This window comes from Tribolium madens, unplaced genomic scaffold (assembly GCF_015345945.1).
Source record: "Tribolium madens isolate multiple individuals breed KSU strain unplaced genomic scaffold, Tmad_KSU_1.1 Scaffold_20;HRSCAF=117;Tcas5.2_LG4, whole genome shotgun sequence".
Taxonomy (NCBI): domain Eukaryota; kingdom Metazoa; phylum Arthropoda; class Insecta; order Coleoptera; family Tenebrionidae; genus Tribolium; species Tribolium madens.
Window position 1 is genome coordinate 8078920 of NW_025400985.1, and position 26584 is coordinate 8105503.

Consider the following 26584-nt stretch of genomic DNA (forward strand, 5'->3'; position numbering starts at 1 on the left):
CAGCCTTGAAACTAGTGGAATTTTTTGCAGTTGTAGACCACATTGTATCTCTTTTCTTTGTCATTTCCGGTTTGTCTGTTTTTGAAATTACTAACAAATAATAATTTTAAAATTTCTTATCTCTCACCCATTTGCGGTTTTTTGGGTTTGTTCCTCTTGTTGTGTTTTCGATAATAATAATGAAGCGTCAGGACAACGAAGCGGATTCATAAAATCGAAAGTTCAATTTTTTTATTTTTTTTAATAGAATTTTTTTTCATATATTTTATTCATTATTATTACAGTATTATTTCTTGAGTTCAGATTGCAGAAAATCCTCGAATTTTCTAGAAATCAAAAATTTCCTCCCTTTCCTTTTTTTTAATACGCTTTCTCTTTCGTACTTATTTTATTTAGGCGGCTAGACAAAGATGACTAGATTCTGGAACCTTCCAGAATCAGTAACCTTCACTTTCCGCGGTTGGCAACAGTTAGTCTAAAATCAGAAAGCACGAGCTGTGAGTGATCGAGCGAAAAAAACCGGTACCTTCCAACTCCCAGTGCGAATAAACGCAAAATTTGTGTAATTCCCACTCGAAGAGAGTTCCACAGAGTGTTTTTGTGTTTAATTATTGCTATTTGATCATCCGGCGTTAAAATAAACGCGCACTATGGCGGCAATGTCAGTCATAGGAATCGACCTGGGGAACGAGTCTTGCTATGTCGCCGTCGCCAAAGCCGGTGGCATCGAGACCATCGCCAACGATTACAGTTTACGAGCCACACCGTAAGTACTTTACAGCCTTCCGATGACACCTCTTTGTAACCTTGATCCCCCATCACCTTATATGACCATGCTCGGGTTTACCGAAATTGGGAAATTGTGGGCGAATGATTGCTTGATTTTAGATCATTCATCGCCTTTTCGGACAAAAACCGAATCTTGGGGGTCGCCGCCAAAAGCCAACAAATCACCAACATGAAAAACACCGTTTATGGACTCAAAAGGCTGATCGGACGGAAGTACAGAGATCCCCACGTGCAGAGGGAGCTACAAATGTTGCCTTTTAACGTTATAGAAGTAGCACAAGGAAATATTGGTATTAAGGTTAACTATTTAAATGAGGAACACATATTCTCGCCAGAACAGTGTCTAGCTATGTTATTAACCAAATTAAAAGATATTTCATCAACTGCTCTTCAAACCCCTATTAACGACTGTGTCATCTCAGTTCCCTCATATTTTACCAATAATGAGAGAAAAGCACTCATGGATTCTGCGGCTATTGCTGGTAAATCATTTCCAGCTTTTATATTTACGTTTGTTTGATTAAAAATTATATTTTGTAGGGTTGAATGTACTCAGATTATTCAACGAGACGACAGCTACGGCCTTGTCTTATGGGATTTACAAGCAGGACTTGCCGGGGCCCGACGACAAGTCCCGTAACGTTGTTTTCGTTGACTGCGGTCATTCCTCGCTCCAAGTATTCGCTTGCGCTTTTAACAAAGACAAACTTCGGATGATTGCAACTGCTTCTGATGCATACCTCGGTGGCAGAGACTTTGATCTCGCTTTGGCAGATCATTTTTGCAAAGAATTCCAAACGAAATATCACATCGACGCTAAATCGAATCCCCGCGCTTTTAGCCGTCTTCTTGGCGAAGTAGAAAAAGTCAAAAAACAGATGTCGGCCAATTCCACATCGTTACCTCTCAATATTGAGTGTTTTATGGACGACAAGGATGTGCATAGCAGCATAAAGAGAACTGATATGGAACAGTTGTGTGCTCCTTTGTTCCAGAGAGTTGAAACGACTCTAAAACAATGTTTGGATGCGTCAGGGTTGAAATTAGACGAAATTTATTCAGTTGAGATAGTAGGCGGGTCGAGCAGGATTCCTGCTATAAAACAATTGATAGAGAAAGTTTTTAAAAAGGTGCCAAGCACCACGTTGAATCAGGACGAGGCAGTAAGCAGGGGCTGCGCCCTTCAATGCGCCATGCTTTCACCTGCTGTTCGGGTTAGGGAATTTAACGTTAAAGATGTACAGAATTATGCGATTTCGGTGTCGTGGGATGCCAGCACTGATGGGGAAGCTGCAGGGGAAGTTGAGGCCTTTCCGGTTAACCACCAGGTCCCATATTCAAAAATGTTGACTTTCTACAGACAAGAACCCTTCTCTATCAAAGCGATGTATTCCGGAAATGTTCCGTACCCTGATAAACACATCGGTAATTTTTAGAAACAATTCAAAGTGCCGATTTTTATACAATTTTTTTCAATACAGGCACTTGGATCGTGAAAGAAATTCGTCCGAACGCTGAGGGAAAGCCGCAGAAGGTCAAAGTCAAGGTCAGGATTAATCTCCACGGTATTATGACTGTGTCCAGTGCGTCGCTTTTCGAAGCGAAGGAATCAAGCGAGGCTGAAAACGATGAAACCCAGAAAATGCAGCAGGAGGAACAGGAAAAACCGGCGAGTCAGAATTCCACCAATCAGCAGAACGATGTCGATGCCCCTATGGCCGATGGCGTGAACAATGCGGCTCCTGAGGTAGGCTCCAGCACCAGCTGGACGAAGAAAATTTCTGCCTGGTTCAGCGGGGTACGCATTCGATCCCGGCAACGCTGGCCTGGCATATTTTCGTTCACTGTCTTGATTTGGTAAAACATTCCCTTTGGGGCGAGCCGCACTCGCATTCCTTTGTTATTTACAGCTTTTCTTTTTAATTGGCACTCTTTTTACCCCCATGGGTGTTCATTTTTCATAATATGTGTGAAGTTTGTTACGTGAAACTAACAGCCAACTTCACACTTCATTGCACTTGAATTTTTTTTTTCATGTCACTTGGGACAATTAAGGTAATAACATTATGTGTGGATGTTTGTAGGCCGGCAGTATGAAAAATTGTGGCCTGTTGGTGTGTTTGTTGATGGTAGTTTTTGGTGTTTCGGTGTGAAGTTGGAGCTGTCATTACGTCGTGGCTAACATGATTACATTCAGCTCACTTTTTGTTTTTTCTTATAGGATGGTGATAAAGACAAAAAGAAGAAGCAAGTTTTGAAGAGTATCGAATTACCTATTGAATCTCTCACCGCGGGCTTTTCTCAAGTTGAAATCAATCAATACACGGAGCAAGAATTCAAAATGATTGCTGCTGACCGTCAGGAGAAAGAACGAGCGGATGCGAGAAACGCGTTTGAAGAATACGTTTACGAATTACGTGGGAAATTGTCATCAGATGATGAATATGGTGCTTTCATTCTTGAAAATGATCGTTCGGTTCTCATGCAACAATTAGACGACATGGAAAATTGGTTGTATGAAGATGGCGCAGAATGCAACCGACAGGTCTATCAGGACAAATTAGCCGAACTAAAATCAAAAGGGGAGCCAATTCAGACTAGAAAAGTCGAGTTCGAGCTGAGACCACATGTTATTGAAGATTTCGCGAAATCGCTCCAGCTTACAATGAAAGCTTTAGAGGCCATTAAGTAAGTCTTGTTGTTTAGTCTGCTGTCGTTTGTAACAGTTTTGTTCCAGAGGTAACGATCCGAAATTCGCGCATTTGACAGAAGACGATGTGAAGAAGGTGGATAACGCGTTCAAGAATTCCTTCCAGTGGTTGGAACAAACAAGAGCGAAGCTTGTCAACGCGCCTAAACATTTAGCTCCACCTGTTACTGTATCTCAAATCCGGCAGGAGAAAAATGATTTTGAAAGCACAGTTAGCCCGATTTTGAATAAGCCACCACCAAAGGCGCCGTCGCCCCCGAAAGAAGAAAAGAGTCCCACAGATGAAACAACTCAAAATGCGCAAACTGATCAGAACCAACAGAATCAGCAGAATCAAAACCAGCAGGAGAATATGGACTGGTCGTCAGCAAATTAGGTGTAGTTAATATTTATAATGCTTGGACACAATTTTAAGAACGAGGCACGTGTAATCGTTCCCCTATGCTGTATTACTAGAAAATTTTCTTTTTATATGTTACTTAAACCATCGCATTGCTACATTTTTTTGAAAAAAATGTCTACAGATTGTTTCCTTAAAAAATGAAAGTCAGTTTGCACTGATTGTTTTTTACTGCATTTGGAGGGGAGTTTAAATTGTAGTTCTGATCGTAGCTTCATTCCATTTAAGTTATTTAACAACTCACTTTTGTTGTAATTTTTTATTTGAAAAAAAATTGTGTTTAATAAAATATTTAGAACAATTTAATAATACTGGACTTTTTTGAAACACGGCAGGATTTGCATGATCCCAAACGCCACTTCAGTCGCAGCCAACATGGTCATCATCGCACATAAAATATACTCTAATCTTGCGACAAAATGTTGCAGAAAAAACGTATAAAGACAGCCGGCGATTGTAAAAAACGTCATAAAAACAGCAATTCCGGTCACTAAATCTATAAAACAGACATTAACTTGCTCGAAATAAACAATATTTTACCTCGTTTTCTATCTTTAAATTTCCGATAAATTAGGATTTTCGCAATTTCGACAGCCAACACCGTAAAAATAACACTGGCGTCTTCCTCGATACCGGGTGTAGGGACCGCACTTTGCCACTTTGCGGCCACCAAAATTGTCTCACATATGAAAAATAGGGGGTAATAAAATACGTTCAAGTAAATTAGACATTCAAACATCAACTCTGCGTCCACCTTCATCGTGTATGGCTTCTCACTACTCAAATGTGCTATTTCCAGATCAGTTAACACGTTGGGGTATTTTTAGATCGTGTTTACAGGAGCGGAGCGCCCTCAAGAGGATTGGTGGTATCGATTGGGGCTGGTGTTAATTCCACTGAAAATAATACTTAAACCCCAACGGTGCTAAAATTTTAATTTTTTAAAGAGCGGTAAGCAGAATTTCGAAAATTGTACGGCGCCATCTGTGAGTCTAAATTCAAATTAGTAATTGTAAAAGCACCTCTTAAGTTTTACCAAGAAAATTATTATTTCTGTTTTATCACACACATTTATAATAGTTTTTCTGGCACTTTATATTGTTACTTGGATGGATATTCTGAGTATTTTTTTTGCAATAAACAAGAAGTTACGCCGTAGTTTTCAAATCAACCGCCATATTTGTTTTATAGGTATTTAAAAATTTGTTTTCAGTGAAAAAATAATGAGTTGCAGGGGTTTAAATGCTCTGGGCTTATCATGTGACAATTTTTTATAATATGTTTAAATTTTATCAGAAAAAGTGGTGGGGTTTGTCGCGGAAGTATGGATAATGCGCGTCACGCTTTATGTTTATCGTGACGTATGTAAACTGAGTGATGTCAGTGTCAAGATGGCGTGCATTTTATTTGTCAATGCACACAGGAGCGTAATTTCGAAAAGTAAAAGTTGTTTGTAGTAAAAATCGCTCAAAGTGATGTCCATAACGTCCAAAAGTGCAAATCCGTCGAAATGACCGGTGGTATGAATGCGGTAAATCATTCGCCCCCTCTTTACCAAGACCAGGGAGCCACAATCTTACCATGCAGCTCTCAAGACACGACTGCGCCCCCCAGCTACGAGGAGGCCATAAACCCCAATGGTAAAACCAACTTTCTAATTGAAAATTTCCACTGAATTAAATTTCCAGCGCCTCCACCTTCGTACGACTCCCTTTTCGGCCGGGTCCGAGAGGCCCAAAAGACCAGCAAGGGAGTGCTCGAGTTTTTGAAAAATATCATTATTATTGTTTTGGGAACATGTAAGCTGTGACATCACTTTGAAATTCATGGAGGTAATTGTGTGTTTTCAGTGGGGTGCACTGTTATTCTGGGTGTGACTATTGTGATTCCCATTTGTATGATTGTGATGGGACTGCTTTATTTGTACGACTGTCCACAAGGGGAGTATATCCCGGTTTATTTGTTGGTTGGGGGCATTTTTGGGGTGCTTAAACAGCTTCTGCATTTATCTGCGAGAGTGCGACAGACGGAAGAGGAGCGCCAGGAGGAGAGTCTGAGACAGTCACCGACGCAAACTCTGTTAAACTGCTTCATGCTTGGCTGGTTTATCATAGGTAAGTCGACAGGGTTTAAAGGGTACATTTGATTTGTTTTTGGGGGCATTACAGGATCCGTGTGGGTTTACAAAGAATATGAACCTAATTATAATCCAACCGAGGGCCAATATTGCAATAAAAATTTGTATTTATTTGCTTTCTGGCTGATCACTTCCGTTTATATTCTTTTGGGTACCATCACTGTATGTCTTTGTTCCATCAGTATAGCCACTGTGGTTTTCCATACAGATCATAGGGACAACGATTTGAGGTCGGGCTCGTTTTGACGAGGCGTTGCTGCCATGTTTTTAAAACGTCTGTGATAAAAATGATTTTTTATTTGTTTGTTAAGTTTATCGGTGAGTTGTGTTTCATGACATTTACTTATTATTATTAAGGTATCGTGTAATCATTACTAAAATTCGCTTTAAAAGTGTACAAATTATGACGAAAAATTGTTGTATTATTGAAGACTGCTTCCGACGCTTTAGTGTTAAACGTGCATTCCAATAATTATTAACATCATGCCGGGAAGGGTTGTTTCGTAATTACGTTTTTATTGGTTGTTGTGATACGGTTGCATTTAATTCATGTTTCAGCTCGAAATAAATTACTCAATTTTTTTCAACTATTTATTTTATTAATTGTATGCAGTGATGACGTCGCACATTTTATAAATATACAATTGTAAATATCAAAACACGTTTTATTGAAACCTGAACCTTAATCCTGTCGATATTTGTCACAAAAATACGCAGTGGCTAAAATAACGAAAGCGCAAAACTGAAAAAAAATAAAATAGTGTCGGATTTTTCCGATCGATTTCATTAATATTACTTGTATGAACAATGCCACGCAATTGATTCCGCTAAACAGGCACGTTTGCAAGGCTAAAGTCGCTGTTATTATTTTTAAACAACCTGTCGAGGACGTGGAATTATCACGGCAACTTGCGGCCTGGAATTGCCATTAGCGATAGTTAGCACATCACTATTTCGATCGAACAGTGAATTTTTGTGCGACTCTCGCACACTAGGAAAATCGCTAACAAAGTTGAATTTTCCTCTTTAAAAATTGGAATCAATTAGTCAAGTGCGAAAAAAACCGTTTTGTTTACGATAATTGAGGAAATTAATGACTGATGGGACAATGGTAAATTTAATGAATGGCAAAAAAAAAACTCGTAAATAATCATTTAGTTACGCTTCGGTGTAATAATTTACAAATTGCTTGAATCATCGACCTTTCGCTTGGTCAATAGTTTATCTATTGTTATGACGTTGCGTATTGAAGGTGTTGTTACGATTATATCACGTAAATTTATTTCATCATTAGTATTTTTTTTTCATGACGGGAGCAATAATTTTTTTAAAGAACAAAGGACACAAAGATGATCAAAGGTGAATGCACCTGAATTTTGAATTAAAAGAAATGTTAAAAATTGTGTGTTACGATAGATTGGATTTTCCAGAAATAATTATTGCTTGTTTGGATATGAAAATTACCAGCTTTTATTTTATTATTCATTTTATAAGAAAGAACAAACAATTCATCAACGAATCGACTTTAATTATACCACGAGCGAAACTACGTTTTCATCGTGTGTTTATGGCAAGGGGATAATTTATTGCCTCGTGTTCGTGACTGAAATTTGAATTTCGGTTGTGATGCCCTCTGGTGGACAGTTTTACAGCTTGTCATCAGCAATTTAATAAAATTATTCTAAAATTGCGGAAAACAAACGCCCTACTTTAATTACTTATTTATCAAATTATATTAATTTATGGATACATACCTAATTGATATTTAGATTTCTGGAAAAGTAAGTCTTGAATTTTTTTGGCTATGACTAAAAAATAAGAGCTTTTTGTGTAAAAAAATGTATAAAATGTTGAAAAAAAAATTTTCGTAAGGAAATCATTTAAAAAATTTGCCAGCGGTCGCTCCTCAGTGTTTCATAATTCTTTTTTTACATGTTTAAATGTCTTTGCGGTTTTGTAAAATTAAAAATTTTTTCGTTTAATTTGTTCCTCTTGTGTGATTGTAAGTAATTTATGCAATAACTCTTTCCGTCCAAGGAAGTGTAAAAGCAAACAATCGGATTTGTGAATAGAAACCTAGTTTTTTCGGTCAGATGTTGATCGGCTTAAAAGAAAAACAATTTCGAAACACTGTCAAGTTAATTACTTACCATTTCTAGAAACGATTAAAGCTTTTAACGGTCTTAATTAAGCATAACATTTGAATGAATTTTGTCTTTCAAATTCAGTTAGTTCCTCTTCCGGTCTCGCGTGACCTATTGCATAAAAATGCAACAATTTTCTAAACTCTGCGATTCCGAAACACAAACAATTCTCAAGTATTTAGCGAATTTAAAACATTAAAGTTTACTTAAGTCGCAATTTCAAATATAAAATAACGGTCACCGGTTGTGCAACTTCATTTAAATTTTCCAACAACAAATCAACCTTTGTTAGCGATTTTCCCAGTTGTACCTTTCTCCGGCAACACGATTCCGGAATTCGCTGAATAACCGGCAACCAATCGGTGTAATTATCAACTCCACAGCATCCCAATTTCGTTTGGATGTCATCCCAAATTGCTGTTTTGTTCATTGATCCTTTCATAGTTTCGCGAAACTCGGCTAAAACCAGGCTGGAATCAATTTGACTCGACTTCAAATGCAACTTGTGTGTAAATCCGATGTAAACTCCTATTACTAACAAGACGGTCGAGAAGGTTAACAAAATCAAAACCAACGACAGGTATTTGTACGATTTTTTGTCATTGTGGACCGAAAGGACTATCCAGAAACACAGTATACAGAAAAATGAGACGGGGAGGGCAAAATAGGCCAATTCTGTGGAAAAGTCAACGAAAGTGTATCGGTTTTTGGACAAGAGGGACCAGGTGGAGACCCCAACTAAACCCAGACTTAAGACCTGCAAAAAATAGCCAAGGATTGAAAAATTAAGTTTCAATTTTGTAAAAACCAGAAGTAAGACACCTGCGAAGAAAAGTAAAAATTCGGATGTGCTGATTATGTGTCCGGTTTGGGCGTTGGGGTATATAGGAGGGGCTCGGTTTTTGTGCCATGGGACGAAAAACGAGGCCAAGGAGTCGGAATCAGGGATTTTTGACTACAAAAATGGTGTCAAAAACCAAAATATTGGTCAGTCGGGGATTTACCGTTGATCGTTTGATTTTGTTCATCATAATTTTGAATAAAATTGTGTTGACGTGACGGAAATGTGGCATTTGTTACGACTTGGGCGTGTTTTAATTAATTTTGACGTATCTGGGGAATAGGATTGTCTGCACGGCAATTTTTTATAGCATGTTAATTAAATTAATTGTAATAAAATAATTGTTTGAGAATTAAATTTATTATTATTGGATCATAAAACGAATAAATTATCCATGCAAGACAGCATTTTAAGGCTCGGGAATAACTTTTCCTATCTTTGTTATTCATGTTAGGAACGATTTGCTTGTATTGTGTTGTGTATCTTTAATCTTTCTATTTTTTACGCTTTGAATTAATAATTGTTGAAGAAAAAATGCAATAATGATGATTGCTAATTAATGAACATTGGTTACAAACATTAAATTGATTACCACGCTTTTATAAAAGAAACACACAATTACATTAGGAAAATATTTCAAAAAGTGTATTTTTAACAAAATACTATGTAAGAGTTCCCAGCGTTGGGAATGTATCGAGCATTTTTTTGTAATGTATTAATTAGATTACGAGTAAATGTATTAAAACACGCAAATATTATAAAAAAACATTTATTTTAATGATTAATCTTATAATTAGTTTAGATAAATACATTTGAAAAAGTAAAACACAAAGAGACTTGGACTTATTCGAGCATTTTGAAAAGTACACAGGAAAAGATCATTCCCAAAATCTGCAAAAATAAAACAATTACAAAAACTCAAGTACAATATTTTCCAACTTGCCATAAGGCAGGCTACTACGATCCCCGCCGACCCGATGATAACCGCATGCTCCTTCACATACTCCTTAGTGACTTCCAAACAACCCCTCGTATATAGTGTGAACGAATTTTGATTCTCCACCAATAAATTGCATCTCTGTCTCCTTCCTAACACCGGTTTGCAGCACGAATCCGGGATGTTATCCCTCCAGTCCTTCCAGTCGTTGACTCCGCAACACATAAGTCGGCTCTGGGTCTCATCCCAGGCCTCTGTCACGGGTCTGTAATTCCCATAGGACTTTAAAGAGCCGACCATGCCATTCCTGACAGTCGTATCGACTTTCTCCCGGAAAACGTAACCGAGGATTCCCCCGATTAGCATCGTGACAAAAATAAGGAACAAAGCGATGAAGTACTGGAAAGTTGCGATGAGAGAAAGAAAGGAAAAGTGGGCCATAGTACCGTGACTAGCATACAGCGGACTTCTTTGATAGCGCCAAAACAACCAAAACAGGAGATGAAGGAGACCAAAAGTCCAGTGATGACGAGGACGTAAGCGGCGCCAGAGTAAAGATTGGTGCCCAGAAGTTCGTTGGCGAAGGACTTGTCGATGACGGTCCACAGGCCTAAACCGGCGACGATCAAGCCGCCCAACTGTTTTGTTTTGTTTTTTTTTTTAATAAAGGGAGTTATAGAATCAGTTTGAGTACATACTAGTATTATTATGTTGACAATGAAGAGGCTATACTTCATGATGTTACCGCAGCCATCCATTCGGCGGCCAAAAGCCATTTTGGGGCTAAAAAAGTATTTAAATTTAAAAGTATTTAAATCTCTGAGTGAGTCAGGCGCACACTTTCACTTGTGCTACTTAAGTCAGATTAGTCATATGCCTTGAATAAAAATCAAAATTTACTTATGGGACACTCACATGTATTTTTGGGTGGTTGAAGAAGAAGAGGAATAGTCACGTTGTACGACGCCACACACCTGTATGTTTTGTTTGTTGTTTTTGCGTGTCGCCCCTCCACTCCTTGTGGTCAATAACGACCAAATGAATCAAGAATCACGCCTTTTGCCTATTACTCACCTTTATCAGAAATTTCGACTAGAGAAACTTTGTTGACTCTAATTCTTACAAAAAAACTAATTACATACAAACAAATCAGAGAGAGTAAAAAGCAGTGAAAGTTCAAATGTGATTAATTAAATTCACGGTCACGGACCAGGTGTGCGTTTAACCCAATTATTTGAATTTGCCGCTTCAGTGTAGCCAATTCACTTAACCTTAAAATTAGCAAGTTATGATTTTTGTGCAAAATTATTGTTAATGAAGGCGAATAAAATGATCGGTAGTTATTATTTTGTGATCGTGGGTCACAAAGATTTGCCTTTGTTTGAAATGGAGTTTACTAATAGTAAAGACCCCAAGGTAGGTTTGGGGACGCCCCCTTGTCTTGTTCAAGCTGGAAGGTTTTAGAAGGAGGACCACCGACATTTAAACCAATTCATTGCCCATTCCGCTTTAGATCTAATTGATGAACACAAGTGGAAGACCCATAATATGAATTTAAAATCAGTGGATAAATTTAACCAGTGGTTTGTCTCTGCTTTCGTAACGGCGAGCCTGATTAGGTTTGTTATGGTTCATGATAATAGAAATGATGATGGCATTAAGAATTTTTTTTCCGAAATATACGAGGCATACATCAAACATTCCCTCAACCCGTTTTATGAGGAAAACACCGTGATCAAATCAGCCGCATTTGAGAAAAAGGCTCAGTTGTACGGAAAAAAGTATCTTTCTGTATAAATAAAACAACAAATAACAACAATATTTTAATATATAAAATTACACAATTTCCTGCCCTAACAAAGAAAGTTGCTTTAAAAATTGTTGTGCATTGGCGAGCGTGGACGACCCGTAGGTTATCCGTTTGGTGCTCCCCGCCGCAGTTTTTTGTTTAGCATAGTCCACTAAATTCTGATATTCAATATAATTGCCCCCACCGACAACAAAAACGATGGCGTCTTGGAATGGCGAACGGTTACGTGGGATTTCCGTCACTTTTAACTGTTTGGGGTCAAGGTAGTGGTACTCGTCCATTTCCGGACTGTTTTTGAACTCCATTAAGTGATCCACAATACGCGTCACTGGTAAATTCTACAAAGAAAAATTGTTTAGAGGATCCTACCGACTGCACCCAAAACCTACATGTCGCTTAATTACTAAATTTTTCACTCCCTCCATCACGAAATTAGAGCCATGGGAGACCAATTTTGAGAACATGTTGACTGTTTTCGTACCGGCGCCTTCGTATTGGTTGGAACCGGAGGCCATTTTTGCGTAACTCCTAAAAATTATTTTTTTTTCTTGTGTAAAATCGTAAATGGTCTTCTTACTTCCATCGTTTTATGTAATGAATCGGTGATAAGTCACAGCCGGCCTCTGCTAAGGCCGTCTCATACCGTTTCAACTCACTCTCACTCATATGCGGGCTACAAATATAAAAAATGATAAAAAGCCTAATCTTGTCCTCTGGGATTCCCGTTTCCGGGTCCACGATTAAGTCAAAGATTGTTTTTTCCAACGCTTGAGTTTTACTCATGATTTTTTCTTCCAATTCGAAGAAATTATCCAATTTCCGCGATTTAATTCCATTGAGAAGTGCTACAATTTTTTAGTGAAACGCAATTTCCGGAATTGTTGACACTAACCTGTCGCGAGTGTTGTATGCATGTCAATTAACCGTTTCTTCTCTAAAAGTTGCGGAAGTGAATTTACTGCTGACGTAATTTTTGCCGTATTATCTGAAACTAAAGACAGGGCGATGTCGCTGTCTCCATCAATCCCCATCGAACTTTTCAATTTTTTCACTTCCTCTTCCGATGATTTGTACTGTTCTAACTCTTCCTGGATAGCTTCGGCGACTGTGGGAAATGGCGAACCTTTATGTGTTGACCAAAATTTGTCCTTCGTGTCCAATTCGCAAATCCGATTTTTCGAGCGCACCCCTGAAAATTCCCGTTGGAATCCAATCAGAGAAAAAATAAAGTATAAGACCTCCACTTGGAACACTTTCTTCTATAACGACACGATTCAGGTTTAGGTTGAGTAAATCGTGTGCTAGGGCTTGATAAGTCCAAGTGTGGTGTAGAGGTGTGGCCATATCGACATTTCGGTCCAATACGATTAAAAGGGGTCTTTGGAAATTAAAATTTCCAGCTTGGGCATCCGAATGAAGCAAATTATTCCTTGCGTCGGCCAAATTTTCGCGGAGTTTTTTGTCTAATTTTCTCGCGACCATTTCAGCGGCGTTCCCTTTAGGGCTACGGATGATCGGGACTGTACCTAAAGTGACGAAAACGGAGAACAAACAGTCGACTATTTTGTCCATGATTTCGTCCATTTCTGTGTCTTTGGTGTCTCCACGATTAATCGCTGAAATGTGGTTAAATTAGTTAAAAAAAATTGCTTGTATTAAAGAAAATTAACCGTAATATGATAGGGCGTCACTGTTTTGGTTTTTTAGGATAAACATGTCATCATCTAGCGAAATAAAATTAACGTATTGATCATAAACCTGAAAAAAAAGTTTTTTCTTTTGATTCATTAAAGGATTGTTTCACTTTGTGTATGTTGGCCACGCAGTTAGCTTGCAAGGCTGCCGAGGCAAGATCTTCCAATTTTTGTCGTGAAATGGCAGAAATGAAATTTAAATGATAGATATCATAGACCCCTTTCTGAAAATCTTGCGCTATCCGTCCCAGATTTTCCTCAGTGGGGGCACAAAAATAAACTGCGGGAACTTCAGGTATAGGGTCACGATCTGAGTGCAACTGACTACAAATTCACGCATTAGGAACAGAACAGTCCCCACAAGGTGTATATTTACACAAATAATGTTACTCCTAATTCTCTCAATTCCTTGACTGATATTAATACCGAAATAATGTCCTGTCCTACATTATCGTATACTAATACTTTCCACTTTGGTTCCGAAGCGGTTAATTTACTTTGGGGTTGGTTCAAATTTAACATTTGTTTGAGAGCATCTAAAAAGTGGGGTTAGGTGTTTTATAAAATTCGAATTAAAACACTTACTGATTTGTTTTTGACGTAGTGTAGTCATTGTGGGGCGAATTTGACACAAGGGGATGATATAAGTGTTGTCTTGTTTTAAGAGAGTGATTTTTTTTGAAAATTTCGCGATAAACAGCTGACGTGTTCATTTGACAACTACCCCAATTGCCAACACCAAGAAATTAAAATTGTGACATAATTGAGTTCATTCGTGTACTAGAGTCTTCAAGTTTTACAGAATTTAAGTTATGTTACTTTTTTTAGCTTTGGAATCCATGCGAGACGAGTTAGGGCCCCCGAAAATCATTTTCGTTCTTCCAATAAAACTTAGTATGTTGGTAACAGTGTACAGGTGACGGGACGGCGATGTGTCACTCCTATTTGTCAAAATTACAAATAATTAATTAAGGGATAAATTCAGTGTTAAATTATTTCAAAGGGTGATTTCTTGTGCCACAACCCCGTTGAAGTGTTTCTGTGTTAATTCGTGATATTTTAAATTGACTTGTTAGAAAACTGTCCCCTGAGAACATATGTGAAAGTCCAGTTTTCGCCCCCATTACATGTTTAATCTCTCTGTGTAAAAATTCAAGAATGCGATGCTCCCTAGAAGACGCCGCGCTGGCTCCGAAACAGAGCCTTTAGTTGTTGTTCCTAGCGATAATCACTGGACGAAAGAATCTAACCTCAATTACATAAACAGTGCATATCCTAACAATGTGTCTCAGGATTATTACTTAGAAGACGAGTTTCCAACCGAGGAGTACGTTGAACCAGAACCAGTTATGGCGGCAAGAGATAGGACTAGCGAATTTATCAATACCATACAAACTTTACAAGGGAGGAGTATTCAAAGAGCTGTGGCTGTTAGGGACCCCAAAAAGTCCAAAGCCATTCAAATACACTCCGAGTTTATGTTAATTGCGAAGAATATTGGCCGGAACATTGCTAGCACGTATACCAAACTTGAGAAATTAACTCTTTGTAAGTATTTTGTTGTAATTATAATTTTTATCTTATCATTTGCAATGGGATTACATTTGAATTTTGTTCAATTCATCCGTCTCTGTAAAGTAATTGTTAAGTTGGGTCTAAATGGCCAGTTACGAAATAAAAAACCTTAAGGACGTACTCAATCCAGCTATTAAAAAAATTGATTTTGTTAGTGCTTCAATTTCAAGATTGACTTCAGCAGGTGACAACTACGTCAGTCTAATTTTGGCCATTGATATAACCGTAAGAGGACAAAATAAAAGAATTCGAACAGTTGCCAAACTTTTACCCCGTAATCCTTACATTCAGAAACATTTCAATAGTCAATATTCGTTCAGGAACCAAGTTGCTTATTAATCATTCCTTGTTTGAAACATTTCTAAAGAGAGCAAGGCTTAAGCGAGGTAATTAATTCCGTCCCGGATTTTTACGGTGCAAGACTTAATCTAGACCCACCAACCACAAAAATTGATGAAAATGCGATTCTACTCCTTAAAATTATCCTAGATGAAGGTTTTGTAACAATTGACAGAAAAATTGGTTTTGATTTGAACCAGGCTAGATCAATTTTGGAGAAATTATCAAAACTTCACGCCACTGCTTTGGCTTTGAAGATCCACAAACCGGAGATTTTCTTTTCGGAATTTTGCCCATTTTTGGAGGAATTCATTGTGAAGAAGACAGTAACCGAACACGTGAATCTATAATTGATCTGATAGTAGGTGACGAAAACGTGCCAAAAATTCTCCAAATTCTCAAGGCGAATGCGAATTTTGTCACTCTAGAAAAAACAGAAATTTAAAAACCGAGTAATTTTGTAACTGTGAGTTACGGCGATTTGTGGATCAACAATGTAATGGTGAAAATGGAAAATGGGGGAAAACCGTCGATGTGAAATTTGTTGATTTTCAAATATACGAATACATATCTTTGGCTAAAGATGTCATTTTCTTTTTGTTCCCTAGTCAGGAAATGTCGACAATTGAAAAAAATTGCGATGCTCTTTTGTTCTGGTATTATGAAAGTTTTTTAAGAAATTTAGGAATTCTAAAGTGTGACGATTCCAACACGTTTGAGAGTTTTGTGGACGAAATCGGCTATATTTTGAGGATATTTTGTTAATGTTGAGACCGATTTATGCCGACGGAAAAGTTAAAGTAACTGAAGAATTGAATAAAGAAGATTTTGTTCGGCAGGGAACTGAATGAAGCTCCGAAGTGATGTAAGGAAAAAGCTCGTTTCATGGTCCGTGAATGTATTCGCCGAGGGTGGATTTAGTTCTTATACTATATTTTTTCTACCGCCTAGTATAAAAACAGTAATAAATACGATCAATCGATAAAAAGTGCTAACTAATGTTCAGAAGTGTTTTATCATCGTAAAAGCTAAATAAAACTTATACAAATACAAATTTTGTATTTTTCCTCTATTGATACAATGACGAAGTAACATTAATTATGGTTACATCAAGTGGGGATAAAGATTCGAGCTCAACCTTCATGATAATTACGGAAATCAGTCATTCTGTACCTTTATGAGTTGATAGATCGCAATGGCGATTCGCGAAATAAAAAATCTCGACGAATTAGTTTTTGGTTTTGTTGAGAAGTCGAATTTTATCGGTGCGACTATTAATACACTGACTGCAGCTGGTGAAAACTATTGCAGCGAATTACTGGCCGTAGACATCTCAGTGCGTGACGGCGAAAACACGAAAATTATTCGAACAGTAGCAAAACTATTACCGCAAAATGAATTCGTTCAAAAACTCCTTCAAAGCGAGCGAACTTTCTTCCTTGAGGTGGAATTCTATAAAACATTCGTCCCTTGCTTGAGACAATTCCAACAAGAAAAAGGCTTTACGCAACTATTCAATGCGTTTCCGGAATTTTATACCGCGAGGTTTAACCTTGAACAAAATTCGGAAAAAATCGACGAAAACGCCGTTTTGGTGATCAAAAATTTAAAAGACGAAGGATTTGTGATTTTGGACCGTAAAGTTGGATTTGATCTGGATCAAGCGAAACCAGTTTTGGAGAAGATGGCCGAATTGCACGCCACTGTTTTCGCTTTGAGGGCCCTCAAACCGGAGGTTTTTGACTCGAAACTCGGGGAGTTATTCGAGGAGTTTGTAATGTATGAAGCGCCGAAAGAAGACCAGCGAAAGTTTGTCGATTCGTTGTTGAAATTGATCGAGGATGATGATTTTTGTGCGAAAAACATGGATCGGATTAGGGATACACTTCTCAAAAGTTGTGAAATGACCAAAAAGAAAAATGACAAAGCGATGAAACACCGATTTAGCAGTTTTTGTCACTTCGACATGTGGACAAATAATATTATGGTCAAAAGTGCGAATGGGATAATCACAGATGTGAAATTTGTCGATTTTCAAATTTATGAGTACAGTTCTTTAACAAGCGATGTTCTTTTGTTTTTGTTTACCAGTGTCCAATTGTCGGTGATTCAGTCTGAATTTGATAATTTGTTGATATTTTATTACGAGAATTTTATTAAATATTTGAGGAAGTTAAAATGTGACGCTTCGGGACTCACTTTTGAGGAATTTTTAAACGAAATGGCAATAGTGGCCAAAACAAGAGAACTTATGCATGTATTACTCATGATACAACCGATTTATAGAGACGAGAAAGATGCAAAAGAGGTAAAAAACATGAGTAAAGAAGATTTCTTACGCAACAATAAAGAACAAATTTCACAACAATGTAAACAAAAAGCTACTTATGTTGTACATGAATTTAACCGAAGAGGCTGGTTGTAGTTTTTTATAAATAAATTAGTTTTAATAATAGTGTTTTTCAATAGACTAAAAAGACACTATAGTTTTTATATTTTAGTTATAATTTTAAATTTATAATGTAATTATAATGGTGTGCTTTAATTGAATTAGAAAATGATTAAACAATATAAAAATTCCCCTAGTGGCGAAACGAAAATCCCTTTTTGACGACCGCACCGCCGAAATCCAGGAACTCACTTACATCATCAAGGGTGATTTGAGCTCCCTCAACCAGCAAATTGCCCAGTTACAAGATGTGTCCAAAAAACACAAGAACTACACCACTGGCAAACACCTCCAGTCCCATTCCAGTAGTGTTGTTTTGGCCTTACAATCAAAGTTGGCGACAATGTCGACCGATTTTAAGCAAATTCTCGAAGTCCGGACAGAGAACCTCAAGCACCAGAAAAGTCGGCGAGAGCAGTTTTCGCAGGGAGGACTCCCTCCGCCTCCTGTGCCCTCCTCGAGTCAAGGTAGTTGTCGCGTTTTTGTTTTCAGTCTATTGTTTTGTTTGCGTAGGGAGTTTGCTACTTCAAGAACAGGACCAAGTTAGTATCAACGTAGAGGGTTCGGCGATGGTGCCCCAAAGGACTCAAATGCAAGCCGCGCTGATGTATGACGAGACGGACCAGTATTTGCAAAGTCGCGCGGAGACGATGCAGAATATCGAGTCGACGATTGTGGAATTGGGGGGGATTTTCCAGCAGTTGGCACATATGGTGAAGGAACAGGAGGAGATGGTGGAGAGGATAGACACGAATGTGCAAGACGCCGAGTTGAATATCGAGGCTGCTCATGCCCAAATTTTGAAATATTTCCAATCGGTGACATCGAACAGATGGCTCATGATAAAAATTTTCGGGGTTTTGATTTTCTTTTTTATATTTTTTGTCGTTTTCCTGGCGTAATATCCGGTGGGACTATTTTATATCGTTATTAGATAGGTAAAAGCAAGTGATATTGTTATGTAAAAATTATCAGAGACAATATATTATAAATAAAACAGATGATACAACTACACTTTTTATTAAAAAAAAAAAACAATTTAATATAAATTATAATTGGAATTGAACTACTTTTTTGCGTCTTCTTCACCGGATGACGTACTCGTGGCCATTCGAGGGTTTTTTGGCGGAATTGTGTAATCGAAAGGCTTACCTAATTTTTCATACACTTCCTTGACTCGAACTATCGCAGTTCGGTTTAGGTGATGTAAACCAGCGTCTTTCAAGGCAACTTCGAACGCCAAAACGATTTCTTCAGTGTTGTTTTTCACAACCAAAACATCAAGTAAACAACTATAAGCGTTGCCGATGGCTCCTTCAGTCACGTTACTATTTTTCAAATGTTTGATTAATTTTTTGATGAGATTTTCGTCTTGCATCTCGCGGGCTGCATGCACTATCCTTTGGAACATGATCCTGGGGGCGTCTTTGAGATAAGTATTCCAAATCTGTTCCGCTTTCGGTTCATTCCCTATAATAAAGTAGTTGGTCCAGAGAACATTCATTGGCGCCACTATGCCCTTTTGGGCATACTTAACTGCGAGATTTTCATCTAAAAAACAAAATTAAGAGACCTTGAGACATGACTACAGTTCGACTTACATTTTTCCAACAATTCGGGATGACGTTCTAAAATACCGTAAGCACCTCCTCGGGGAAACTTCTCTTCAATCATCTGCAAGTCCTCATTTTTGGCATTGTCGATTTCTTTTTCTAATTCATCCAAGTACTGTGGGGCTTTTCCGGCTATTAAATTCGCATGGCACACCCGATTATCAAAAGAAATTGTTTTCTTAACGTCTTGTGATACTTTTTTATCTATGATCGCGAGGGAGTCCAAATCTCCCACATTTGCTAACTTATTTAACAAAAATTTGAAAACTCGAGCAAGCGGAGTTGCCCCTGTATCCAATAAATGCAACGTCACTTTCGTCGCTTCACCAATTCGGTCATTTTGAATCAACTTTTCGATAAGTATGGACGTATCAGTGACTGTAAAACTGAGGTCGGTGGGATTATAATATTGCAAGGCTGCTTGTACGTCTCCTTCTTTTAATTTCCGGCGAAACAATTGAATTTGTGACTTTTCTGGCACCACATGTGGGGTGACTGATTTCGGAATTTGAAACGGTACTGATACGCCTTTGTCTTGTAAAAATTTCCCTAAACTTATCAAAAACTCGTCAGTCGGTAACAAATCCTCTTCTTGCATTTGCGTCCAAAGCCCTAGAGCCTTTTCCACTTCCTCTTGCTTGATATAACTCAACAATAATTGGTAATAAATGTCGCTCCTATTAATATGATCCAGGTCTTTGGTGGCGTCTTTCAAACTTTCAAGAGGCTTAACTTGCCCTTCCTGTCGGTATCTTTCGCACCTATTGTTGATTCTTTGGGGACGGGTTTGGAGACCTGGAGTTTCTAAAATTTTTCGGGCTTGTCTCACTCGTCCACACTCGACAAAAGCGAACACCAAATCGTAAAGACTGTTAATTTCACCGTGGATGGAGGTCGACAAATCGGTCAATTTTTGCAACTTCTCAGCGTCTTCTCTCTGGATTAGTTGGCAAGCCAACTCGTTTTTCCAGGGTGTTGCCCGGAATTGGTTAACACACCATTCGAATTTTTCCATGGCCTTGTCTATATCCTTATTGACCAAATGAACCTTCACTAGAGGCCCCAAAATGATATTATTTACTTCGACAAAGTCGTTTTTGACCAAAGTGTCGAAAAGCTTGTTCACATCATCGACTCGACCTTCATCAGCTAACGAATTCAACAATCGCCACACTTGGGCCGAGTAGTTGTAAGTCCGTTCTTCCCTAGGAGGGTCACGTGGGGTATTTTCGATAATTTCAATCGCTTGATCGAGTTTGCCATTCCTGACCAATAGGTGGGCAATCGACACGATTTTAGTTTCATCCATCTTAAAGTTGTTACCTTCTGTATCTTTCAATTTATTATAATATTCCATGGCCTTGTCTAACTTGTCATGATGGGCGTACAAGTCGGCAAGTTGGGCATAAATCCCCGGTGAATACACGAAATCGGTTTTTTCTAATTCGGCCAAAAGTGACTCGGTCTTTTCCAAATCTTTCTCTCTGTAATACAAAGTTAACAACTGTCGTTTCAAACCTTTAGTATCTTGATTTTTAGCCTCCAGATTATGAATGAGACGTTCCAGTTGCTCCACATTCATCTGATGCGATGGGGTATAAGATGGAAGTTTTTTCGGGACAGGAACTGGGATCAAGTGACCAGAAGTCAATTTTCCAAGAAGACTGGAAATTTCCTCGGTCATTTTCTCGCCAAGTTTTTCCTGAAGTTTCTCAGCCGCCGTCGTGGAAATACTCAAGCCTTCAGAAATCAAACCTTTAAGGACGTCCTCAATAACGTTGAAAAATTCTCGATTCCCGGCTAAATCTAAAATTAAGTTACCCACAACTTCGGTTTTATTAACTGTTTGAGTCGATTCTTCCTCTTCGGTACGTTTAAGACGGTCTAAATTGTCATAAATGTTCCGAACCAATCTTATATAACTCTCCAAATCTTTGTTTTTGTAGAAAGCACTAGTCAAGGGACGTTTCAATAAATCCGGATTGTAGAAAGCCGAAACTTGCGTTGAAATAATCGCGGCTTCTTTTATGTCACTTTTATTTAATAAATGATGAACGAGACAAGCCCCTGACATCCCTAATGACACATTTGCCGACCGCAAAATGGACAAAATTTCACTACTCGGTCCTTTCAAATTCGGAATTACGTACTCTCTTAATGTTTCGCTGTTTGGAGTAATGTTAAATTTCTGCATTGATAGAAGAACTTCGAGTATTCCTTGTCCAGACGGATCTTTACTTTTCGCGACTATTAAAGGCCAGAAATAGTGTTGCCTAACGGGAATGTCTTTTTTACTCAATTCGGTTAATAGAGGATAAGCGAGTGCATCGTTTCCCAATTCTAGACTTGTTTCAGCGGCGAGTGACAACCCACGTGTGTACAATCCACTACTTTCCAATTTATTGCACATTTCGATAATTTTTTCAAACGGTCGGTTCGCCTTGACCAATTGTTTTACAAAGAAATTACCCACAGGACTAAGTGTCCCATCAGGAATTGTTGATCTTACTATGGTTCCAAGAACAAGGAAAGCGGCATCTTCATGTTCTTTGTTAATCAGACGCAAAATTAAATTAATAGCATCTTGGTTATAACCCATTGCACGTCTGACTTTACTCAAGATTTGAGGTATGTGTTCGCTGTGGCCATTGGTGGCCAAAGCGTACACAATATCAAGATAATCTTTATCCAAGAGATAGATTTCTTTGCTTTCGCACTCTTCAAACAGTTTGTTGATTGCGTCGATGTCACCCTTTTTGCCGTAACCGCATAAAAGAGTGGTGTATGTGTCTGCACTGGGCTCAAGGCCGGCCTGCGTCATTACCCCCAAAATGCCCTGAGCTGAGTCCATATCTCTGTAGTAGGCAACCAACAATACATAAATTATCAATTATGAACTATTAATGCAAGAATCACTTACCCACTCTGCGAGTGACCCACGATAAGCGCATTGAAGACATTTTCGTTGACTGGAAGTTGTTTCTCTTTCATAAATTCAAGGATCTTGGTCGCCCCTTCAATATCCCCCACTTGGCAATACCTTGCGATTAATCGTTGATAAGTGACGCGATTTGGCTCAATCCCCTTACTTTCCAAGTCGGCCAAAAATTCCGTAGGTGAAAATTGGTGCTCATTTTCCAAATACACTCTCAAAAGCGCGTTGTAATGTGAAATGTCCATGGGGACATTTAACTTGTTTAGAGTGGTCCAAATCTCCTGGACGAGTTTGGTGCGCACTTCCGGGAGTTCCTCCGGGACTAGATTTCCGCAGCATCTTATTACGAGAAGTGACTGGGAGCTGGTGGCTGATCTACTGCTTCTGATCTCATCTAGAACATCTTCAATATCACGCCGAGAGATTCTCCCAACTTTCCTCACGTCTTGGTCGAGTCTTCTGAGGCTACTTTCGAGGTTTTGGTCGTGTTGTGCCGGTATTTGCGACGCGAAAGAGCTACAAGAGGTTATTGCGTAATGTTGGATGAGCGCCGGTTGAGGAGACTTACCGCGGAATTGCGCCGCAAAGACATTGTGTGGTGTTGACGAGGTTCCCATCGAACTCTCGAGGAGTGTTCAACACTACGTTTCTTGCAAAACCGGCGATATATCGGACGAATTTCGAAGAGCGTAAAATCGAAGCCATGCTTCTCGTGGTTTTAGAGGAAAACTAGGGGATTTACGTTTCGAGTAAGCAAACCTGATTTAGCAATTTCAACGAAATAAATTATTTTAGTAATAAAATTACTCCAACAATTTTTATTAATTGATTATCAGCTAATTACTAGATAATTGGGGGCTGCTGAAAGTGTGAATTTTGCTTAACATTGATATGGTCAAATGAGTTGGTGCCCCTGCACCGGTTACCGTCACTCACGTCATTCATGTATCCATATAGGTTAGAAACTCCAAAGTGCTAAAAATCGGGTTATTATTAAACCAGGAGTGTTTAAAACCCATTTAGTGTTTATTATGAAAGCAAATAAACTCAGTTTTAAATAAATTGTACTTGTAATTGTGTGTTTTAATCATGACTACTTCGAGTGAAGACGTGCTCCTTCAAGTGCCCCAAGTACGTTACAAAAAGGGCGATGGGACCCTTTTTCTCATGGACCAACGTTTAATTTGGATGGTTGAAAATCGTGACACAGTCGCGGTCTCACATCTGTACGCTGATATCAAATGTGAGTTTTAAAACTTGAGGGAATTTTGTTAAAGTATAACCACTTTTAGCCCAAAAAATATCACCGGAAGGGAAAGTAAAGGTTCAGTTGCAAGTCGTGCTTCATAATGGAGTGTCTTCGACGTTTCATTTCACGAATCGGAACGGTTTGCAGGCTCAATTGTCTGATAGAGATAAAGTTAAGGAGATGTTACAAACTTTACTGCCAAAATTTAAACGAAAAGTGAGCGCTTTGAGGTTTGTTTCAAGGTTTGAATTGTCGGTTTTAGGTTGATAGGGAATTAGAAGAGAAAAATAAGTTGTTGTCGTCAAATCCGGCGCTTTTGCAACTTTATAAAGACTTGGTGATGACTGAAGTGGTGTCGTCTGAGGAGTTTTGGGCACAACATGCCTCCCAATATACGCAAAAACAAAAGCAACAGCCACAGGATATTGGTTGGTAGTATTGTAGTGTTACATAATTTTTGTCACATTTGTTTTTCAGGTGTTTCTGGTGCCTTTTTAGCTGATATTAAGCCACAAACCGACGGTTGTAACGGTTTAAAATATAACATAACTCCTGATATAATTGAATGTATTTTTAAAACGTACCCTGCCGTTAAGAAAAAGTACGTGGAAAATGTTCCCGCGAAGTTATCAGAATCTCAATTTTGGACGAAATTTTTCCAGTCACATTATTTTCACCGCGACCGAAAATACGCCGAAAGTAAAGATCTTTTCACCGAATGTGGAAAAATCGACGATCAAGAAATGAAAAAAGATATTCAAACCGGTGTTGACGACCCTCTGGTCAACATCACCGAATTTGAAGATAAGTCATTGGATGAAGGTTATGGAGTCGCAAATGAAAAAACAAACGTCACTTCCGGTACTGTGAGTCAAGCAATGATCAAACGATTCAACCAACATTCGATTATGGTGTTAAAAGCGACGAAAAAATCAAACAAAAACGAGGAAACAAAAAACACGCCTAAACAAAACGGAAACGTTAGTGAAGTAGAAAGACCTGACCAAGGTCACGTTGCGAAAAAACAACGAATTCAGAGTAAAATCACTTATGACGACTTAGATTCAGCCAGTAGTAGCACAAATAGCGGTCCTAGTCTTAATTTATCGAAAGTAGAGCGATATTTACACGGCCCCATGCCCGACACTAATATAGAACAATTAAACCCGAGCGAAGCCTCTTCTGTTTTACGGGGGGTTCTTCAGGAGACGAAGCAGTGGCAGAGCCGACACCCGAGTAGCTCGTTGGTGACCCCCGCAGCCGCCGTGGGGGCTCTCGGAGAGTTGTCTCCTGGTGGGGCGCTTATGCGGGGCTTCCAGGAGCAGTCTTTGGCACGTAAGGGTTTGAGGGAGTTGTGTGAGGGTTTGTTAATGCTTTTTTGCAGAATTGGTGCCGTCTGATATCGAGAATGAAGTTAGGAATTTGTACCTGGCCTTGTGCGAGTTGTTGAGTCATTTCTGGAAGTGTTTTCCTCCCAGTACGCCGAATTTGGAACAAAAAGCTGTGAAAATGCACGAAGCGTTGCATAGATATCATACTGCCAAATTGAAACCATTTGAGGATAAATTGATCAGGGAGTTATCACCGTTATCACATCATCTGACCAAACATCTTAATCAGTTGCTGAATGCCGCCTACCAAAAATTTAGTAATTGGCAAAAGATCAAAAATCGGTAGTACAAAGTTTTTGGGACGGCTTCAGTATTATTTCTTGTGTCTCATTATTGTAAATGGCAATAAGACAAAAAGACAATTATTTTTTAAAACCTTCTAATTTATATTGTTAGTCTCATTTTTAAGTCCTATTTTCTTGTTACTGTAATAAATTGTACCAAAAGTGAAACGAGAGTTTTATTTGAATTGCCTGAATGTTACACTCTAGTTTACATGTTGGAATTTATTTAAAAATAATGTGTCCGTGACGCGATTCTTATCATTTGTGTCTTTACGTATATTTACAATTTTTGGTATAAAAAACAGTGAGAAAACAATGAATTGGACATTTTCTATTTATTCATATACAAATTCAAAAAAAATATGCTTATTGAGTCAAGTGCGGAATCGAAAGGATTTTCCAAATTTTTATTTTATTTATAACATGAAAATATTAGCATATTACATACATACATGTATTGTATTGTTTTTTGCGGAGAAGTAGCGTAACTCAAATGTAATACAAGGGAAAACGGCACAAGATGGCAGCAGGTGGTCAACGACGCGACGGCAGAAAATTTTTCAAGGGTAGTTTACAATTTTCTTTATCAAGGCGGTTTTAAAATAAATTCCCAAACAATGCAGATATTTGTTCAATTATTATTAATTATTATTGATTGGTTTCAGTGTTTCAGTTTTTTTTCGCTAAGATGGAATATTTACATTTTTGCGCGCTCACTGAGTCTCTGGTGGCTTATAAATCGTTATTTTTTAAGGTCTCATTAGATTCATAATCGTAAAAAGTGAAATGAGGATATAAACAAAAAAGAATAAGAGAAATTTAAGTTAAAGAGGATTTGTTCTCGAATTTTACAAACGGGACCAATAAGAAGTAATTACTGTGAGAAATTTCAGTTTCATGGCGGCCGTACTTTATAATTTAAATTTCGGATTTTGCTTTTAAGCACTTTATGTAAAAGAATTTTTGTTTTCATCAAATCAAATTCGAGAACATATTTCACTTTTTAAACTGTTTTTAATAAATTACTTAAATAACTGACTATATTTGTTTTTATTATAAAAATATTTTTCAATAGTAGATGAAGACACAATAATATGAAAATTTTACTTGCACACGTGAAAATTCTGCTCTAGAGGTAAGAAAGAATTATACCTATTTCAAAACAGGCAAATTTTTTAAATATTTAAACTAGTTTTGAAAGTATTTTTGTTTTGAGGATTCATATCTTAACAGTATTGTTCAATAATTATGCATCATTTCTTACAATAACATGTATTTTAATCCTGG

At 38.1% G+C, this 26584-nt stretch overlaps 11 protein-coding genes and 1 pseudogene across 14 annotated transcripts; 7 read left to right on the top strand and 5 right to left on the bottom strand.

Moving 5' to 3' along the window:
• Nucleotides 1–453: 453 nt before the first annotated feature.
• LOC123006000 (heat shock 70 kDa protein 4) lies at nt 454–4205 on the top strand. 2 transcript variants are annotated; one of them, XM_044400118.1, is made up of 6 exons: nt 454–766; nt 889–1271; nt 1330–2214; nt 2271–2587; nt 3011–3477; nt 3527–4205. In XM_044400118.1, the coding sequence occupies exons 1-6, from the start codon at nt 651–653 to the stop codon at nt 3873–3875; spliced, it is 2517 nt and encodes an 838-aa protein (XP_044256053.1). In that variant the 5' UTR covers nt 454–650; the 3' UTR covers nt 3876–4205. The 2 variants fall into 2 exon arrangements, with proteins under 2 accessions (XP_044256053.1, XP_044256054.1); XM_044400119.1 differs by having other exon boundaries at nt 456–766; nt 2271–2536.
• On the bottom strand, nt 4150–4937 carry LOC123006001. Its single transcript, XM_044400120.1, has 2 exons — nt 4440–4937; nt 4150–4395 (listed from the first exon to the last, which is right to left on the bottom strand). Exons 1-2 carry the CDS (start codon nt 4657–4659, stop codon nt 4202–4204), a joined length of 414 nt encoding a protein of 137 aa, XP_044256055.1. The 5' UTR covers nt 4660–4937; the 3' UTR covers nt 4150–4201.
• Nucleotides 4938–5264: 327 nt separating this feature from the next.
• On the top strand, nt 5265–6695 carry LOC123005078 (transmembrane protein 272-like). Its single transcript, XM_044398688.1, has 4 exons — nt 5265–5539; nt 5588–5698; nt 5750–6013; nt 6068–6695. The coding sequence occupies exons 1-4, from the start codon at nt 5410–5412 to the stop codon at nt 6280–6282; spliced, it is 720 nt and encodes a 239-aa protein (XP_044254623.1). The 5' UTR covers nt 5265–5409; the 3' UTR covers nt 6283–6695.
• Nucleotides 6531–9256, bottom strand: LOC123005077 (tetraspanin-9-like). The gene is made up of 5 exons (XM_044398687.1): nt 9185–9256; nt 8989–9135; nt 8491–8937; nt 6833–6952; nt 6531–6778 (listed from the first exon to the last, which is right to left on the bottom strand). The coding sequence occupies exons 1-5, from the start codon at nt 9251–9253 to the stop codon at nt 6719–6721; spliced, it is 843 nt and encodes a 280-aa protein (XP_044254622.1). The 5' UTR covers nt 9254–9256; the 3' UTR covers nt 6531–6718.
• Nucleotides 9257–9774: 518 nt separating this feature from the next.
• LOC123005804 (CD151 antigen-like) lies at nt 9775–11174 on the bottom strand. 2 transcript variants are annotated; one of them, XM_044399776.1, is made up of 6 exons: nt 11033–11174; nt 10874–10975; nt 10657–10741; nt 10405–10596; nt 9965–10357; nt 9775–9912 (listed from the first exon to the last, which is right to left on the bottom strand). In XM_044399776.1, exons 3-6 carry the CDS (start codon nt 10732–10734, stop codon nt 9865–9867), a joined length of 711 nt encoding a protein of 236 aa, XP_044255711.1. In that variant the 5' UTR covers nt 10735–10741; nt 10874–10975; nt 11033–11174; the 3' UTR covers nt 9775–9864. The 2 variants fall into 2 exon arrangements, with proteins under 2 accessions (XP_044255711.1, XP_044255710.1); XM_044399775.1 differs by having other exon boundaries at nt 10874–11126.
• LOC123005805 (probable trafficking protein particle complex subunit 2) lies at nt 10994–11774 on the top strand. 2 transcript variants are annotated; one of them, XM_044399778.1, is made up of 2 exons: nt 10994–11374; nt 11426–11774. In XM_044399778.1, the coding sequence occupies exons 1-2, from the start codon at nt 11273–11275 to the stop codon at nt 11753–11755; spliced, it is 432 nt and encodes a 143-aa protein (XP_044255713.1). In that variant the 5' UTR covers nt 10994–11272; the 3' UTR covers nt 11756–11774. The 2 variants fall into 2 exon arrangements, with proteins under 2 accessions (XP_044255713.1, XP_044255712.1); XM_044399777.1 differs by having other exon boundaries at nt 11007–11374; nt 11423–11774.
• On the bottom strand, nt 11769–14216 carry LOC123005799 (protein sly1 homolog). The gene is made up of 9 exons (XM_044399770.1): nt 14048–14216; nt 13839–13998; nt 13573–13786; nt 13439–13526; nt 13007–13384; nt 12661–12957; nt 12346–12613; nt 12158–12296; nt 11769–12106 (listed from the first exon to the last, which is right to left on the bottom strand). The coding sequence occupies exons 1-9, from the start codon at nt 14073–14075 to the stop codon at nt 11795–11797; spliced, it is 1884 nt and encodes a 627-aa protein (XP_044255705.1). The 5' UTR covers nt 14076–14216; the 3' UTR covers nt 11769–11794.
• A 99-nt stretch (nt 14217–14315) lies between these two features.
• LOC123005803 (syntaxin-5) lies at nt 14316–18834 on the top strand. Its single transcript, XM_044399774.1, has 3 exons — nt 14316–15010; nt 17963–18292; nt 18339–18834. The coding sequence occupies exons 1-3, from the start codon at nt 14626–14628 to the stop codon at nt 18725–18727; spliced, it is 1104 nt and encodes a 367-aa protein (XP_044255709.1). The 5' UTR covers nt 14316–14625; the 3' UTR covers nt 18728–18834.
• LOC123005802 lies at nt 15024–16297 on the top strand (annotated as a pseudogene).
• On the top strand, nt 16537–17943 carry LOC123005801. The gene has a single exon (XM_044399773.1). It carries the CDS (start codon nt 16572–16574, stop codon nt 17799–17801), a length of 1230 nt encoding a protein of 409 aa, XP_044255708.1. The 5' UTR covers nt 16537–16571; the 3' UTR covers nt 17802–17943.
• Nucleotides 18830–23094, bottom strand: LOC123005798 (leucine-rich PPR motif-containing protein, mitochondrial). The gene is made up of 4 exons (XM_044399769.1): nt 22942–23094; nt 22359–22889; nt 19427–22293; nt 18830–19376 (listed from the first exon to the last, which is right to left on the bottom strand). The coding sequence occupies exons 1-4, from the start codon at nt 23076–23078 to the stop codon at nt 18892–18894; spliced, it is 4020 nt and encodes a 1339-aa protein (XP_044255704.1). The 5' UTR covers nt 23079–23094; the 3' UTR covers nt 18830–18891.
• On the top strand, nt 22976–25459 carry LOC123005800 (general transcription factor IIH subunit 1). Its single transcript, XM_044399771.1, has 5 exons — nt 22976–23616; nt 23666–23838; nt 23885–24050; nt 24100–24957; nt 25007–25459. The coding sequence occupies exons 1-5, from the start codon at nt 23463–23465 to the stop codon at nt 25297–25299; spliced, it is 1644 nt and encodes a 547-aa protein (XP_044255706.1). The 5' UTR covers nt 22976–23462; the 3' UTR covers nt 25300–25459.
• Nucleotides 25460–26584: the final 1125 nt, after the last annotated feature.